Source organism: Mixophyes fleayi, chromosome 9, assembly GCF_038048845.1.
Source record: "Mixophyes fleayi isolate aMixFle1 chromosome 9, aMixFle1.hap1, whole genome shotgun sequence".
NCBI lineage: Eukaryota > Metazoa > Chordata > Amphibia > Anura > Limnodynastidae > Mixophyes > Mixophyes fleayi.
This window is the reverse complement of record NC_134410.1, coordinates 65,197,797-65,214,917: the sequence shown is the minus strand read 5'-3', so window position 1 is coordinate 65,214,917 and position 17,121 is coordinate 65,197,797. Positions and strand designations below refer to the sequence as shown.

Here is a 17,121-nt window from a genome sequence, read left to right as displayed (position 1 = left end):
ACAGAGAGATCTTTTAAAGTTCCAGGTGTAGGTCTGATCCTGGCCACTTCGACAATAGGTCCCACTGGAAACATCGAGAATGGGCTCGACCGAAGGGAATGGTCTCGAAGGAGGCCACCATCTTTCCAAGTAGCCTCATGCACAAGTGCATTGAGGGCTTGGGGGAAGACAGAACCTGAGTAGTTACCTTTTGAATAGAGGTGACCTTCTCTACTGGGAGAAATATCCTTTGCTTGCTGGTGTCCATAATGAGTCCCAGGAACACCATGCGCTGACACGGAACCAACTGGGATTTCCTTGAATTTATCAGCCATCCATGGCCCTTTAGGACCGCCTGGGTGAGGGATAGGTGATAGCCTAGGCAACTCTCTGTGGAAGCCTTGATGAGTAGGTCGTCCAAATAAGGAACGACCTGAACATCCTGCAGGTGAAGACATGCTGCCATTACCGACAATCTTTGTGAAAACCCTTGGCGCTGTTGAGAGGCCAAAGGGGAGGGCCCGAAACTGATAGTGACCTGCTCCCACCGAAAATCTGAGGAGGGACTGATGGTGGATCCAAATGGGAATGTGGAGATATGCGTCCTTTATATCTATGGACGCTATGAACTGATCTTTCTCTAGGCCGTTTATTACAGACCTTAGAGATTCCATCCGAAATTTGTCCACCCTTAAGTGAACATTGAGGCCCTTTAGGTTGAGGATCGGACGAAAGGAGCCATCCGGCTTCGAGACTAGGAACAGGTTGGAATAAAAACCCCTTCCCTTCTGGCAATCTGGAACCCTGCAGATGACCTTCTGAACCAGAAGAGAAGCTACACAATCCTGTATAGCCTGTCTTCTTAATGGATCTCGGGGAATGGGAGTCTGGAAGTAACGGCGTGGAGCCGGTCCCAGAAGGTCTATTTTGTACCCTTCTGAAATAATCTCCCGAATCCAAGGGTCTTGGGAAGACGCTGCCCACTGTTCGTAAAACAGAGACAGACGTCCCCCCACTGGCGCCCCCTGCAATACAGGGTGGTCGTCAGGACGCAGGCTTCTCCTGGGTCTTAGGGGCCTGGCGCTTAGATGCAAACGAGGACCTCCCCCTGGTAGAGGAGCCTCGGGAATAGGATTGTCTGCCTCTAAAGGACTGTCCCCTATGGGAAGGGGCCCCACGAAAGGGCTGACAAAAAGAGCTGCCCCTCGGGGCGCGGCTCCTGTTGGCATATACTGGCAAAGAAGTGCTTTTGCCCCCCGTTGCCTGAGAAATAAGGGTATCTAATTCGGGGCCGAACAAACCTGCTGCCGAAAAAGGAATAGTTTAAACGGACCTTTTTGATTCCGCATCACCTTCCCAGGATTTCAGCAAAAGAGTCCTCCTAACTGAAATGGAGGCCGCCTGAATGGAAGAGGAAACTGCCGCTGAGTTCTGGGCCGCCTCATAAAGATACCCCGAAGCCTCCTTTAAGTGCAAGGCTAGGGGAAGGAATTCGGAGTCCTGTAAGGCCTCTGCCAGCTGGTCTGCCCATGCCTCCATGGCTCTAGCCACCCAGGCTGAGGCAAATGTGGGTCTGAAGGCAGAACCCGCAGCCGCAAATATGGATTTGAGCTGGGATTCAACTTCGAGGTCATTGGCGTCCGGAAGGGACGCTGAACCAGGGGCTGGAAGTAAAGTATGTTTTGCCAAGCGAGCAATAGGGATATCCACCTTGGGAATACTTTCCCAGCGAACCACCTCTTCCTGTAAGGGATACAGGGAAGAGAACCTCTTGGGAATAGAAAATCTTTTATCAGGTTGTTTCCAAGCCCCTTCAGCAATATCTCTAAGTTCTGCGGAAGGGGGAAAACGGCTGGCCTTCCTCTTGGCCTTTTTAAAGAGACTTCTGTCTCTGGGAGTAATATCTTCCGGCTCTGGGAGATCCAATGCCTGTCTGACCGCTAAAACCAAATCGTTAATAAATTGGCCTTTAGAAATTTCTCCCTGCTCTGAGGAATGACCCTGGTCAGTATCCGAATAAATTTCCCCTTCTTCCTCAGACTCCTCCTCAGAGTCTGAGAGGACCAAGAGGGGATTAACAGATCTAGGTCTCTTTCTTTTAGCAGGCGGGGTGTTAGAGGAGTCAAGCAACTGGTTAAGCTTGTCCAAACCTCTTACAATAGCTGTAGACCATGCCGGATCGGTAGGAACCGGGGCTGGGTCAGTCTGTAATGATGAAGGTCCCGGCAAACTCAAAGCACTAGAACCTGAGGAAGCCGGGAGGTCTGACTGCGTACTAGCATTACTAGCCACAGAAGTTGCCACAGTAGTCAGCAACTGGTTAGATTGAAACACCATCTGAGCTAAAGAGCTAACCGACTGTGTCAGGGAGGTAACCCAGGCCATGTCCACCGGCGGTGGGACTGAAACCTGCTGGGTCTGTGCAGTGGAAGCCTCTGCTTCGCATGCCGTGCAGAGCGCCAACGGGTCCCTCTGAGCGCACGGTAATTTTACATTACATTTAGAACATGTGAAATATTTTGCCATAGGGCCCTTTCCCTTATCTGTCATATTTATAAAGGAAGGCACACCAAGCACACAGACTAAATAAAAATCTAGCTGAATATACAGATAGATAGCAGAGAGAGAGAGAGAGTAAAGTATGTAATGAACAGAGAAAATACCAAGTAATCAACTGATATATTTTTAAAAGTTATACTTGAAAATTGTAAACACCATAAATATCTATGGCTAGTAGGAGGCTATAGTGTAAACCTGCTAGCCCAGTATTACAACATCAGGTATGTGTGTAATTTAAGGTGATACATAGCCCAAGGGGCACCAAGGGGAGAAGTCCGACAGCAGTCCTGTGCTTTCTCCTCAGCTCTGTTCCTCTTCCCGGGCTTCTACTGGCGCCAGAAGACTTGGGAAAGACATCTCTCTCTCTGTAGGTAGTGGGGAACTCTATGTTTTAGCTCCCCCTCCTTCAGTTTTGCCGCTATTAGCAACTATAATTTTTTTTAAAAAAAAACTTGCTTCCAAACGTGGCAGAGTAGTGGAGACCTCTAGGACAGAGGTCTCCGCAGCGGAGATATCCGACGCTCCCCTCTCCTTCAGCGCTGCTGCCGAAATCCAAGATGGCCACCGCTGTTTACACTATCCGACAACCGGCGCTCTATGCCTGTAATGGCAGCGCCAGTTATCGGGGAGGCTGGAGGAGTGCAGCGGTCCTTGAGACCGCTTGTCACTCCTTTTAATCAGGCACCCTCTTCTTATACTTTTTTGGTCCCTGTCAGTGAGAGCCGCTGGCTCTCAGCTGACAGAGGAATGCCTGCGCTGCCAAGCTGTGAGTGTGTTCTCTATAGTAGAACACACTCCAGCACTGCCACCTGTAAAAAAGTAAAAAAAAAAAAAGAAAATTTCTTAAATTTACCCTAAGTACTAAAAAATGCTGCCCAAACTCTAGGGCACCTAAAAAAAACTGGACAGGAAGAGGCAGGGGGATTGTAGAGGGGAGGGGTTTGTCAGCAGTACTAAAGTTAACTAGTTAGGTGCCAACTCCCAAGCTCCCCTCCACAACCCATGGTAAGCAGTGTCCCCCAGACCGGATGAAAGAGAAAACCTATTATCCATGGTTTACATTGTTAAAAACCCATGGACCAGGCCCAAAATGTGACGAAGAGTGTGTACCATGATGTCGAGCCCAAGGAGTCCATATAGTAGTCAGGAAGTTTTGTCATTGTCTGAAAACTTAAGAGATAGCAGGATTTTTTTATTTGACTGTGTTGTCCCTAATGATGTGCCTAATTGGATCTTAAAAGTTTTGCCCATGGCTCACTTTCCCCTAGAGGTATACCTGCTTGGAAACGAACATGCTTAGGCCTGTTACATGGGAGGAAAGTACTCTTCTCAGCTGTAGCATAATTTTCTTCAGTACAGGACCAAAAAGGGCCTTAACGGAAAATGGCAATTCCAATTTCTTGGACACGTTGTCTGCCACATTGAATTTAAGCCATAGAATGCAAGTCTTAATTGTAAGTCAATGTTTTCTACTCTAAATATACAATGGGCATAAAAAACACACACCGTACACCAGATACTCTACAGTCAGTTACAAACATACAATTCAACAAGCACATTAACCCAAAGTACACTACAATATAGATCTATTGAACATAGCATTGTATTTAAAAGTTTGCTTACCCTCACTGCAAAAGTTTTTCTCGACCCCAGAGAAGCGAATCTTTTCATGGAGGAGTTTCTCCTGCTTACAATATTCGCACTGAGACACAACTCCATGGAGGCGCTTATAATTGTCACAACAATCTTTACAGCAGAACTGGTACACATGGTCCTGTAAACAAACACACACTTTATATTGCTTTATTGCTTGGGATGTGTTAATGCTCCACTAAACCCAATACCCTCAATTATGTCACATGTCCTCACCTGCCAATCCAAGATCTCTGGTTTTCCAGTGAACATATTGTGACAATAATGACAGTTCAGATGGATCCCGCCCTCTGGACTGGTGCGCTGGAAGAAGAGACATCAGACTCTCATCAGGTGAGTTATATATCAAAATTTAAATTATTTGTTACAAGCAACTTTGTAAAAGGAATCCAATGACAAGCCAGCCAAGATAACAGAAATGATAAAAAAACACAGGTTTGCAATTAAAGGCAGTTTTCAAAAGCAATTGAAATAAAGGTGTATTTTACGCGAATATAACCAAAGTAACTTTTGCAACCCTCCCAAGTATTTTGTTAACCAGAATATGATTTATAATAAAAAATTTAAATAAAAATTATCAGCAAGAAATGCATCGATATCATATTCTTGAGCACATGTTCAGTCCACTGCAGCTGACAGGTATTTAAGGCCAGTCCTATGGTGCAGTATGGACAACAAAGTTTCATACAACTTTACTGCTGCCACCCTGTGGAAGATTAGTTACAACAGGCAAGAACTAAATGCAAAGAACGTGATATTTTTATACCAATTACCATTATTATTATTCGAAGCACACATATGTGAACCATAGTTAGACAAATCAAAAACAAAGTGACAAGGGACAAAATAAATGCTGCTTGCTAATACACAAGTTTTAAAGGGACACTTAAAATGAAAAATATACGTTCTAGTATTTCACTACACTAACTACTGATTTCCTTTATCTACACTTAACTATAAATATTCTTTAGGAAGATCTTTACATACGGTTGGTTATGGCTGTTTATCTTCCCACCCACATATTAATCAAACTCTAGTACCATTTAGTTAGATTACACTTCAGGGCATGCTGTAAGAATTAGAATCAGCCCATCCTGCTATTTACTGTATAGTAAAAACTACATTAGTGATGTAAATTAGAAACAATAAGGCAGTGATGAAAGAAAAATAACAATTTACACAGAGCACTATTTGAAAAGAAGGACCATTTTGCTTTTTAACATATTGTGACTGGATCACTTATAAATAACTTATTTGTGGCTGGATCATGTAGAAATAATTTATTGTAGAAATATATTTCAATTAGTGGTACAGGCACCAATGTATATCACTGCAAATGCACTTATCCTGTTACATTGGGATGTGTTTTGTATGGAAGTGTCATTATTTGGGTTTGTAACTTTGCAAGAGGAAGTCTGTTTGCTGATAGCAGGAAATGCTAAGTATTTTCTGTGAAGCGACAAACACCTGTTTAGCCTGTATACCCAGCAGGGGGCCGCTGCCTTTCTCTCTGGCGTGGCTGAATCTCAGATGATGATGATGCTTGCATTATCTATTTATATAGCGCCACTAATTCCGCAGGGCTGTACAGAGAACTCATTCACATCAGTCCCTGTCCCATTGGACAGACAGACGGCGGGGGGGGGGGGGGGGGGGGGGGGAAGACAGACACTTACCCTGCTGTAAATTCCTGTGACCTACAGATTAGGCACAGTCTAATCCATTCTCAGTTTGATCTGAGGTGGACCCAGCATTCCAGTGCCAACATTTTGCCCCCTACCTGAAGCTCTGGCCAGTGTGATAGTCCAGGGGTAAACCATCCACAGCAACCCTGATCTGAAGGCAAGAGGTCAGGTATACCATCCCAGGTGTACCAGCAAGGCTACACCTGGGCTGCGAGATTTACCCAGAAGGAAGCGTTTCTAGGTGCCGGTGTAGGAGCCTAGTGGTGGCAGCAGGCTCCTCCTATTGTGACACGAGTGACGTATTTGAGATAAAGAAAGGGGGCGGTGGCAAAGTAAGCCCAGGCGGTCCCTAGCAACAACAGACAGGGTGGCATAGGCGGACCATCTGGTCACACACATAAATTAAGAACTGAACTGAAGTTTATGTATATCATGTCATTGTGTTATCCTCTACACAGAATAGGGAAAGATTCTGAGGAATTACAGCCAGCAGTGAAACGATAGCTTACTGGGTAATTCAGAATACAGCTGTACCAAGCTTTATCTTAATTTTCATTATTTCTCCTTCATCGTATTGGGAACACTGGAGACATTGAGGTATAGATGTGGAAGTGAAGAGCTCTGGCACTTTGATAAATCTTCAGATAAACAAGCTCCTCTCCCTCTAGATCTCTACTGGACACAGTGACCCCAGGTTAGATTAACGGATTGCAGGAGCCGCCACAATTTTTGGACTTCTAATAATAATAATTGTGGACTTATACAACCCACAATTATTATAATTTTGATATTATTTACTTTAATTTGCATTTATTGTGCTGGGAATGTTCCCTATGGCTGATAGCCTTGGCTGCCGATGCAAAACAGAAGTTGGCTGTAAGGAGGAGAAGCAGCAAGTTTACCTCCAGATTAACTTCAGGAGTATCTCCTCTCCTTCTTATCTTGTACTCATTTTAGGAGATCTTGGCCTGGGATTGCCTTGAGCATCTTTTTTTTTTTTTTAAGTATTTTCTGGAAAATGGGTTATTTTTATCTACTTCCCCAAGCTTAATACTGCGCATTTTTGTCTACACCATACATTATCAGATCACCTACAGAAGCTAGCGTATAGATTCCCCCCTTACACTACCTGATGACAATCTTTTTTTCAGAGGCAATTTATTATTACATTCTCTCTGGGAGTGCATAAATACATTTGAATCACCTAATCTATCTTGGGGGTGGGGTGGAGGCGTCCTGGTAGAACAGTCTGGTCACTGTCCATTGTTCAGACCATGAGAGAATCGATTCAGCAAATGGTTTTAGTAGACAGCAGAGTACAGATCATCTCTGCTCCAGTTTCTCATCCTGTGCAACAAAGTCTAGCCAAATCATCAGATTCAGTTTTAGAGATTTCGGTAGGCCCAGGCAATAGCAAAGACTGCTCAGGTGTTGGGACAGGTGTCCTCATATTTGGAGGGGATGCTACAGAGATATGACAGATTCCACTTGCAGGTGCCAGAGACGTCCACTACCAGCAGTTTTGCGTCAGCAGAGGGAGTACATGGTGCCATCAAGGATACCTGCACATACCGAACTGGGAGGGGCACCACCGTCGTTTCAGGTTTGCTGTGCAGTGTTCAGCATTTCCAGTTCACACCACTTCCATTCGGCCTGTCCACAGCCATCAGGGTTATGGAAGTCATGGTGGCCTTTCTGCGGATTGGAGATGGGGTGGGGGCTTAACAGTGTTCCCATATCTGTATGACCTTTCCATCAGGCAAGATCCCCAGCCTTACTTCACAACTATGTGACAGGCGAAAAAGACTCAAGTACCATGGGAGAATACTGAACTTCAAGAAATCTAAGCTGGTCCCTTTACGAAAGGATGGGATTCTTGGGCTTATTATTCAACAACCTTCAGCAAAGGGTATTTCTGCCAGAGGACAAGATCCTCTCTCTTTTCAGTACACTTTTGTCAGAGGGTCTTGGGCACAATGGTCTCCTCCTTCGAGGCAGTTAAATTCATTCAGTTCCACTCGAGAGATTCCCAGAACAAACTTCTGGAACAAATATTGAAGTGGAACAGGTTCCATTTACAATTGAATTCTCAGAGCATTAGCCAGCCACCCACAGTACATCAGTCCCTGTTGTGGTGGTTAAGGTAGACCAATCTCAACAGAGGGCACCCTTTCAACATCTGGAACTGGACTCCTCTCCCCATGGATGCCAGCCGCGGGTGCTGGTGCTGCAGTACCGCTTCTAGGGTCAGTAAACGACAGAAGTCCACTTTCCCTGTCTAAGTACTGAAACTGATGGCCCTGGTGTATGGAAGCACCAGGATTCCTCCCAGGCTATAAAAGAGATGGCTCCAGTCATGCGGTAGGACGACAAAAATAAATAAAAATTCGGTCCATTCTGGCTGTGTTCATCAACGAGTGAACAATTAGGAAGTGGACTACCTCAGCCACTAGGACATTCATCTAAGGGTGTGGTCACTTGTTCATTGGAGAGGACCTTGTGGTTCAGCCAAAATGGTATTTCGCCTGAACCACAAGGTGAAGGTGTACAGGCCCAGGTCCACAGAGGCGTTGTTCGTAGGCGCCAGGTTGGTTCCTTGAAACCTCCTTGCTGGTTTAAAAAAGTAAAAAAAGGTCAAAATAGATGGAATTCATGTGATCTCCATGGCCAGAGATGGGCCGAAGTGGTCTTGGTACTCCAACCTGATTGGCATGCTGGAAACTCCTCCGTGGAGACTTCCGTTGTGACCAGACCTTTCCTTATTGCTGCATCAAATTTTAGTATTGCTAGCTTTAACGAGAAGGCTATTGAAGCCGCTATAAAAGCGAAGGGCCTATCAGACACTGGTTTCCTGACCCTCAGCATGGTTAGCACCACACTCTCTCTCAGTGGCTACCATAGGGCATACATTTCCTGGTCCGAGTAAAGAGTTCCCCTACATCTACCTTTAGACTGTCTCGTCTTCTCTCCTTTCTGCAGAGCAGCTTGGATCAGGGTCTCAGGCCCAGTTTCTTGAAGGTCCAGGTCTCATCCATGTCTGTATTTTTTCAGACAAAGTTGGCATTTATGCCAGATTTTTGTACTTGCGTTAAATTCTTTTCTCTTAATACATGGGGACCCTCCCTGATTTGCTTCATGTTTGGGTTCAGGCTGTATTATAGGACTTTTCACCTTTCTCTCGCTCTCTATTGGTTGTTACACTAGTTGGGGTCATTTTGGGACCAGTGAAAAGGATTTAATGTAAAGTATATAAATCAAAATTTTCATTGAATACATTTTTTATGCAAGTGAAGTGATAAAGCCTGTGTAGCATAAAATGACTAAGCTGCTAAATTGTATATTCTCCCTGCTTTATCCACGTCTAAAATTTAGTACATCATGATACGGAAATACTATTTAGCCCTATGGCATCTGCTGCAGTGTCTAGTGCTGGTCTTACCACAATATTACATGGGCTGTTTTCAACAGACTATGGTGGAAAGACATGCAGATTGTATGCTAGATAATGACCAGTGTATATTAGTTGGCAGAACGTTATTTTAGTTGTTAGTTTGTGGGTTACTGGTTATTTACTGTGCATACCATACACAAGGCAGATGAGACCATCATCTCTAGTTGCAGATATTAAGAAGTAGGTTAAAATGAGTCACATCTGTAACATTCTTTTTGGTAAGAGATTAGCATGAGACCAAATTTGATTAGCACTTGCAAAACTAAAAGGAAAAAAAAAAGAAACCTCTGCATGCGATTAGATTATTTTTCATATCTTTTTGATGAATAATAAATTTCTGGAATATAGGATAAGGATGTAAGTAAATTTATAAATATCTCATTTATGCAGCTTAGAGCCCAATTCCCGCTCTGAACAGAAAACCAGGAAACAAAACAGGGTACATAGGAAGACAGTGAAAAGAGAGCAGGCTAATTGTATGCCCATTACCTGGAAGGTGGTCCAGCAGCTAGGACTGCAGAATTGGTAAAGTACCCGTTCTGTCTTGTTGTAATATGCTGGCTCTGAGAGACTGCGTCTGCATAGGCTGCAGGGTCGAGTAGGGCCTGAGGGGCAGAAAAAAAAATAAAAAAATTTGCTTCAATAAATATGACAAGGCAATAAGTGGAATAAGTAAAACGTATATCTGAGGAAAATACAAGCCATAACTTGTAATGCACATGCCATCATATTACATCTTAGTTGAGGTCAATGGAAATTATAGAGTTTGTCCACATTGTGACAAACCTCTCTTTCCAGTGATTCTTGCTCCTCTATTACTCTGTAACCTCATCAGCACGCTGACACTAGAGAATAACCTATTGGGCTGGGTAGCACAGTGTTTAGCAATTGTGACTCTCAGCACTGGGTCCATGGGTTTGATTTCAAATAAGGGCACCATCTGTGTGACGTTTGCATGCTCTCCCCATGTGCGAGTGGGTTTCCTCCAGGGGCTCCAGTTTCCTCCCGCACTCCAAAAACATTCTGGTAGGTTAAGGCTCATGATAACATCTACCCTACTGAGTGCATGGTAGGAAATATAGAATATAAGCTCCACTGCGGTAGGGACTTTCTAAAATAGTCTCTCTCTGTCCTACCATTGGGGACACTGCGAGACATTGGGGTATTAGTAGGTGGTACTAGGAGTTTAGGCACTTACACTTGTATTAATCAACACACTCCTCCCCTACTATGCCCCTCCTCTCCTGCAGATTCCTCAGTTTTGTTTTTCTTAAAGTGCCTAGGAGATAGGTCACTTTGGTATAGGTTCCTGCCTAAACTTAGTTTAGTTTTAAGTTTACACGTTTCTTATTTTATTTTCCCTTCAAGCACTTGCAGCACGGGGATGGAGAGGGGTGAATAGCCGGTCAGCTCTATTCACTCTGGGTCCCTGCAAAGGTAAGCAGCAGCCTGACTCACTTACCTTGCACCTCTTGGCCAGCAGTCCTCCCATAGAAACGAGCAGATGGGGCCATACTTTGTGTGTTTGCCATTAGGGCTTTAGGTGCCCCAGAAATCAGGCTGCTTATTCAGCCACAGTTAAATTGAGTTGCGCGGGAGGGCAGCTGCAGCGACCCCCTCCCCCGCCCAACGCGCTGGAAAGCACTACCCCCTGCCCCCCACCTAGACTACGAGCAGCGGGGGACAGGGTAACGATCACGGTCCTTAGGAAGCAATTTGTTTACTGAAGAGCTACTGCACACGTTGCCTGGGCATTCTGTTACAAGCGTGCTTGCAATACACGCCGACAGCCATACTAGGGAATGTGCCAATCAGTGGTTTACAGAGGCAGGAGGTACTGGAGGAGGGACTTCCCTCCACCCCCTACCTTCTTCCTGGCACAGAAGCGGCCATATTTGGACACGGATATCATCGTGCTGCACGCTGTTCCTCTGCTCTGCCACTCCTCAACTGGTATTGTTTTTTCCTGTGCTCCATAAAGAAGGACTGCATACTGTTAAGGCTGTTACACAAATCAGGACTATTGTTTTTCAGTGTCTTGGGATTGGTGTATACTCAAGAGATTTACCTAGTATAGACACTTGGTAAGATCTTGTTGTACTGTGTACAGACTAGTTCTCAGGATTACAAAAAAAATAAATAAAAAAATTCTTATCTCCTTTTTAATATCGCAATTGATTTTATTTATATACATTCCAATAAGTCTGAGAAGGGGACGTCCAAAAATAAGGGACCCTCTGGTATGTCTGCACTGTATTATACATGCTCCAAATGTAATGCTAAATTATCTCTCGGTCAGACTAACCAGGACACTCTTTGCGAAGCTGAAATCCACGGTCCATCTCAGGGGGCAGCAGCATGGAGGAACTCACAAGAGTGATGTTACGGTCCGCAGAGGTACATGAGGTTCCTGTTTCTCACACTTCTTTACACACTCAGGCGGTAGTAGGCACATACTCACAGCCCGATTCTGCTAAGGGAAAGGAACGCTTGCTTACAATATCGCACAGGGCTAAGAGGATTATTTCTGATGCGGACCAAGGCCGGGATCAGGATTCCGAACATTCCTCAGAAGATGAAGGTGAATTGGACATTGATCTGCAGGAGGATGACACACTTCGCGCAGTAGATTCAGCCCCTGCCCACAATGTAGATAACCTAATTTTAGGTATCAGACATATTTTAGGCTTTGCAGAACCAGAACCCACCGGGGTTCTCTTTGTTTAAAAAGACCAAGGCGCAAGTGGCTTCTTTCCCATCATCCCCTCAGATGATGGAGATTTTATCAGACGACTGGCAGAGGCCAAATAAGCAGTTCATGATGCCGGGCATATTTAAGTCGCTTTACCCTCTCCCGGCAGAAGACTCAATTAAATGGGAGGCCTCCCCTAGGGCGACACCCTGGTAGCACGGCACGTTTGTCCTCCTCTTCGGCTATTTCCACACAGGAGTGGGTTTCGCTAAGGAATCCTACGAAAAAGAAGTGCGACCAGTCCCTCCACTCAACTTATATTGCAGCAGGCAGTATGTTTAGACCCACTATGGCGGTTCCCTGGGCTAACAAGGCTATACAGCAATGGGCTAAACAGTTAGTGAAGGGTATTCAGGACAACGTCTCACATGCGGAACTTCTCACTTTGGCCAAGCATATCCGGGAACTTCTGATTATGTAGACCAGGTAACCTTAGATGCTGTGTCCATAAATTCCAGATTCTCGGCCCTCATCTCAGCTCGGCGTATTTTATGGTTACGCTCTTGGACAGCGGACGCCGATTCTAAGTGAGCCTTAGAGGGCTTGCCCTTTGATGGAGTTATTCTGCTTGGGTCAGAGTTAGAAAAGGTTATCCAGGTGGCCACAGGGGGAAAGAGCAACTCTCTTCCCATGGGCTCCAATAGACCACGACAAGGCCGGTTTTCTGTCCTTTCGTTCCTTCGCCCGGGGCTGCGCCCCCCCTTCGAGAGTCCAATCCTCTGCACCTAGGGGAGTATATAGCAGAGGCAGGGGCGCCGTTAGGTGAGGACCCTCGAGACTGGGCGATAAGTCCGCAGCGTGACCTACTTTCTTCGCTTCCAGAGCCAGGGGTGGGCATCCACCACAGACGTTTGGACACAAGGAATTGTGTCCCGGGGCTATGTCATATACCTAGTCCAGCTTCCGCAACGGAGGTTCTTCACCACAGCTATCCCCCATTGTCTCCTCAGGCGCAGGGCACTTCAGGAGGCAATCCAGAAACTGCTGGCAGTTGGGGCTATTGTTCACATCCCTCAGAGAGAAAGAGGTCAGGGGTTTTACTCCAGCCTCTACCTGGTGCAAAAACCGGACGGCTCATTAGGTCCCATTTTAAATCTGCAATCTCTAAACATGCAGGTAAAGCTCTAGAAGTTTTGAATGGAGTCCCTTCAGTCTGTCATCACCAGAACAGAGCAAGGAGAATATTCCTAGCCTCCATAGACAAAGATGCCTACCTGCAAGTTCCAATATGGATGAGACACTAGTATCTCTTCCGCTTTGCAGTAAAGCGCTCCCACTGTCAGTTCAGGGCCCTACCTTTCAGTCTAGCAACCGCGCCCCAAGTGTTCACCAAGATCATGGTGGGGCCCCTGAAACAGAGAGGAGTCACGATAGTTCCCTATCTGGACTATCTTCTGAAAGCTCTGTCGGTATCGCTCTTAACACAGCACATCCAGATCACAATTCAGTTTCTGGAAGCCCACGGCTGGGTTCTGAATTTACCAAAGTCATCACTCGTTCCGGCGCAGCAGATGCGTTTCTTGGGACTTGTGTTTGACACAAGGACCGGAGTGTATATTTACTGGAAAACGAAGTCCTCGCACTCCTGCACAAGACCAAGACCCTCCTGGTGAGGAGAGAGGTCTCTCTCCTCAGTTGCATGAAACTCCTGGGAACTATGGTATCGGTGTTCGAGGCAGTGCCTTTTGCGCAATTCCATTCTCGCCCTCTTAAACAGGACATTCTTCAGAAATGGTCCGGTTCCCAGGTGCATCTGCACAGGCAGATCATCTGCCTGTTGAGACCAACTCGCCTTTCCCTGGCGTGGTGGTTATCCAGACAGAATCTGGAAAAAGTTCAGTCTCTCCAAGCCTGGTCATGGACCTTGGTTACGACAGATGCAAGCCTGCTAGGTTGAAGCAGTGTAAGAGGGTCACAGATTCCAGGGTCTCTGGTCTCCCCAGGAGACGTCATGGGGCTTCGGCGGAGCAGTTGTGCAGAGCGGCAACATGGTCATCTGTCCACACATTTTCAAGATTATACAGGTTGCTGGGCTTTGTATTCGCCGATTGGGAGCAGAGTATTGTGTGCAGCCGTTCCAGAGCATTCCCTCTCTTAGAGGCTGCTTTGGTATGTCCCCAATGTCTCGCACTGTCCCCCAATGGTAGGAAGAGAGAAAAGAAGATTTTTACTCACTGTAAAATCCTTTTCTCTGACTCCATTGTGGGACACTGCACACCCTCCCTTGCTCTGTAAATAGTTCTGTTTTGTAAAATTGTATGCTTATATTTTTGCCCTGTAGGCCCCCCTTTCTTAGACGCTTGGTTAGACAAAAAGTAGGAATCTGCAGGAGAGGAGGGGCATAGTAGGGGAGGAGTGTGTTGATTAAAACAAGTCTAAGTTCCTAAACTCTAGTACCACCCTACTATACCCCAATGACTCGCAGTGTCCCCCAATAAAGTCAGAGCAGGAACAGACAGATTAAAATATATTTCTGGTGAAAAGACATCACAATAAATTTAGAATTGACCTGGCTATTAGCATTTGTATACAATGAGATTAATAGACCTTTAAAATATGAAGGGGTTAATGTCTGTAGTCATGATTAATAAGGTTATATACTGCAGTAATGTTTACATATGTTGAGAGACAGGCAAATATGTGAGGTGTATTGGATTTTCTGTAACAAAACAAAAACACTGAAATTGTAAATAATTCATAAACTCCTCTATTGGTGTAGACGAAAACAAGATATTGTAACACCCCCTCTGGTGTTATTGATGCCTCCCAGTGGCTGAGTGTGTCGTTCGGCACTGGGACCTAGAGGAGACACCAGCAGGGTTCCTTAACAAGGCTTTAATGGGAGGATCAGAACCTGTATGGCAGTTGGCAGTTTGACAGTTGACAGGAGACATCTTGTAAGCCAGGACCCAGGAGGTTGGAGGGAAGGGTGGTCCCAGATCCTCGGCCAGTGAAGGGGGAGGCACGACGGGTGCCATGAGGCACCATGAAGTACCAGGAGGAGTCCTGGAGAGCCCACTAAGGGCAGTAATAAAAGCCCAAAGAGAAAGGTTGTGATAGAGGGGTATCCCCACCCTTAGGGGTAGCCCAGTTGAAGCACCAGTTCCTTGTTGGGATTGGCAGCACAAGATGAGGAGAGTCCCCACAACAAAGGTGGAAAAAAAGATTAGAGGAGTCTTTGCAGTGGATTGCTTGTAAGAGCTTGCCAGGAGAAAAGAGGCATGCATGAGTGACATACAGAGACCCTGCATAGGGGTGAGTGAGTGGCATCTGCCACAAAGGAGCATTTGTGTGAGCAAGTGGGGGAGTGAGCCCTGGATATAGTCACTAAGTGTCAGCACCCCAGGAGGGTTCATGGCCAGATGCCAAGTGAGATAGATTTAAGCGTCTCCAACAGGGGAGAGGAAGAGATATATGTGAGCTACAAAGATACCAGACTACATGTGACATCCCCATGCATATTCTGTTCATATGACCGTTAAGCATTATGCAGGAGAAGACAGGAGGTGCATATAGGAACTGTATATAATTACTCATCACTGCACCAGTTTAAGAATGTGTTGGAGTGAGTGAAGTGTAAATAAAGATGTTATATTTTGCAATATAGAGATGGTCTGGCACCCACATTATTGAAACAACCAATTGTGTTGTACCACCTGTGTCCCACCAACTACAAAGAGACTTTGGAATAACAAAACCTGCATGTACAGGGACCCCCTGGTAATTTGCACCCATGCCCATGAGCTAGCCAGGGCTAGAGAAGGAGGTGTACTGTGTAACCTGTGCACCTCACACTGCACACTGGGAGAGGGGGTTACATTTTACACTTATGTTAATTTTTTTTTCTATTGTCCATTGGATGACACTGAAAAAACACTTCGGTACAAAAGCTGCACTAGAGCTTGGGCACTTTGAAGATCGCGGTAAGTTAAAGGGCTAAATTTAGTAATTTTTGATGAATTGAATGAGAGATCAGAGAACAAGGTTTTTCCAACAAGAAAATCGAACCTCAACAAGGAGAACAGGAAAGAACAAATGATGGGCATCCTGTGTCTGCCAATGGACTTAAAGAAAAGGATTTAATGCAAATATAAACCAAAAAAATCCTAGTCTCTTTGACCCACGTGGGGTGGGGAGTGGCACTGGGTATGTCCCAAAGCTGACCCTACAGGAGGGTACACTCAGCAGATGTACAGAGCACCTCACTGGCATCCTTGAGGCCACGCAATACAGCTGCTCAGCCGAGGCTCTGCGATCCAGGAGACAGTATGATAGAACACAGTCGCATTTTTGGGGAACAAGCTTACTTGGCCTAATGTAAGTATGACAAATTACCACAGTAATCCACTTAACAATGTTCTGCTTGGACGCCACTCAACCTCTCGTGGGCATCATAGAGGACCAGAAGGCTATCCGTGTGGATATGCGCCACCAGAGTTAGCAAATACGACAGATTGCAATGCCTTCACCCATTGCTCAGACTACCTCTGCACTGCCTTATTAAAGCTGAATTTTAGTAGGGTCTAAGAGAAGCACTTGTCATGTAAAGGCTTAATTTAAGGCGGAAATATTCCTCTGCATATAAAGGCACAGTTTGGAATCTGAATGGTGTTGGTCTTATATTGGCGTGCAACTGGAGCATCGGTCTTAGACGGAGACCCCAAATTCTACAGTATACTCATTAGGGAGCGAGACCTGAAACCTATGATTAGGCTTGGTCCAAATAAAAGGTCTTGCAACTGAGGGCAAGGAGACAGTCTGTTTCTTTTTCCTCCAACAGCGAAATGTTGGAAACTTCTGACTCCTCCCTGCCTTGAATATTTAGTGTCTGCTGGAAAGCTTGTACTAAATTCTCTACTCCGTTTCCTGTTTGAAAACTCATCCAGACATGAGAAAACCTCAGGGTCAAGAATGTAGAACAACAGGAATCAGACTCTTCCATGGTCTAGAAGCGAAGGCAGCTTCAATGATCCTTTCCAAAGAAGATGAAACTTTGACCAGACACCCACTTTTCCAGGCATTGAGCCCAAGTCAGCTTATCA

At 45.5% G+C, this 17,121-nt stretch overlaps 1 protein-coding gene across 4 annotated transcripts in view; it reads right to left on the bottom strand.

The window, feature by feature from the left end:
• Nucleotides 1-17,121, bottom strand: part of ZMYM3 (zinc finger MYM-type containing 3) — a 70,928-nt gene that overhangs the window by 19,286 nt on the left and 34,521 nt on the right. For all 4 annotated transcript variants that reach the window (XM_075184462.1, XM_075184465.1, XM_075184464.1 and 1 more), the window contains 3 exons: nt 9,817-9,932; nt 4,408-4,494; nt 4,162-4,312 (listed from right to left, as the gene is read on the bottom strand). In XM_075184462.1, the coding sequence (XP_075040563.1) occupies nt 4,162-4,312; nt 4,408-4,494; nt 9,817-9,932 (354 nt within the window). The remainder of the gene's footprint in view (nt 1-4,161; nt 4,313-4,407; nt 4,495-9,816; nt 9,933-17,121) is intronic.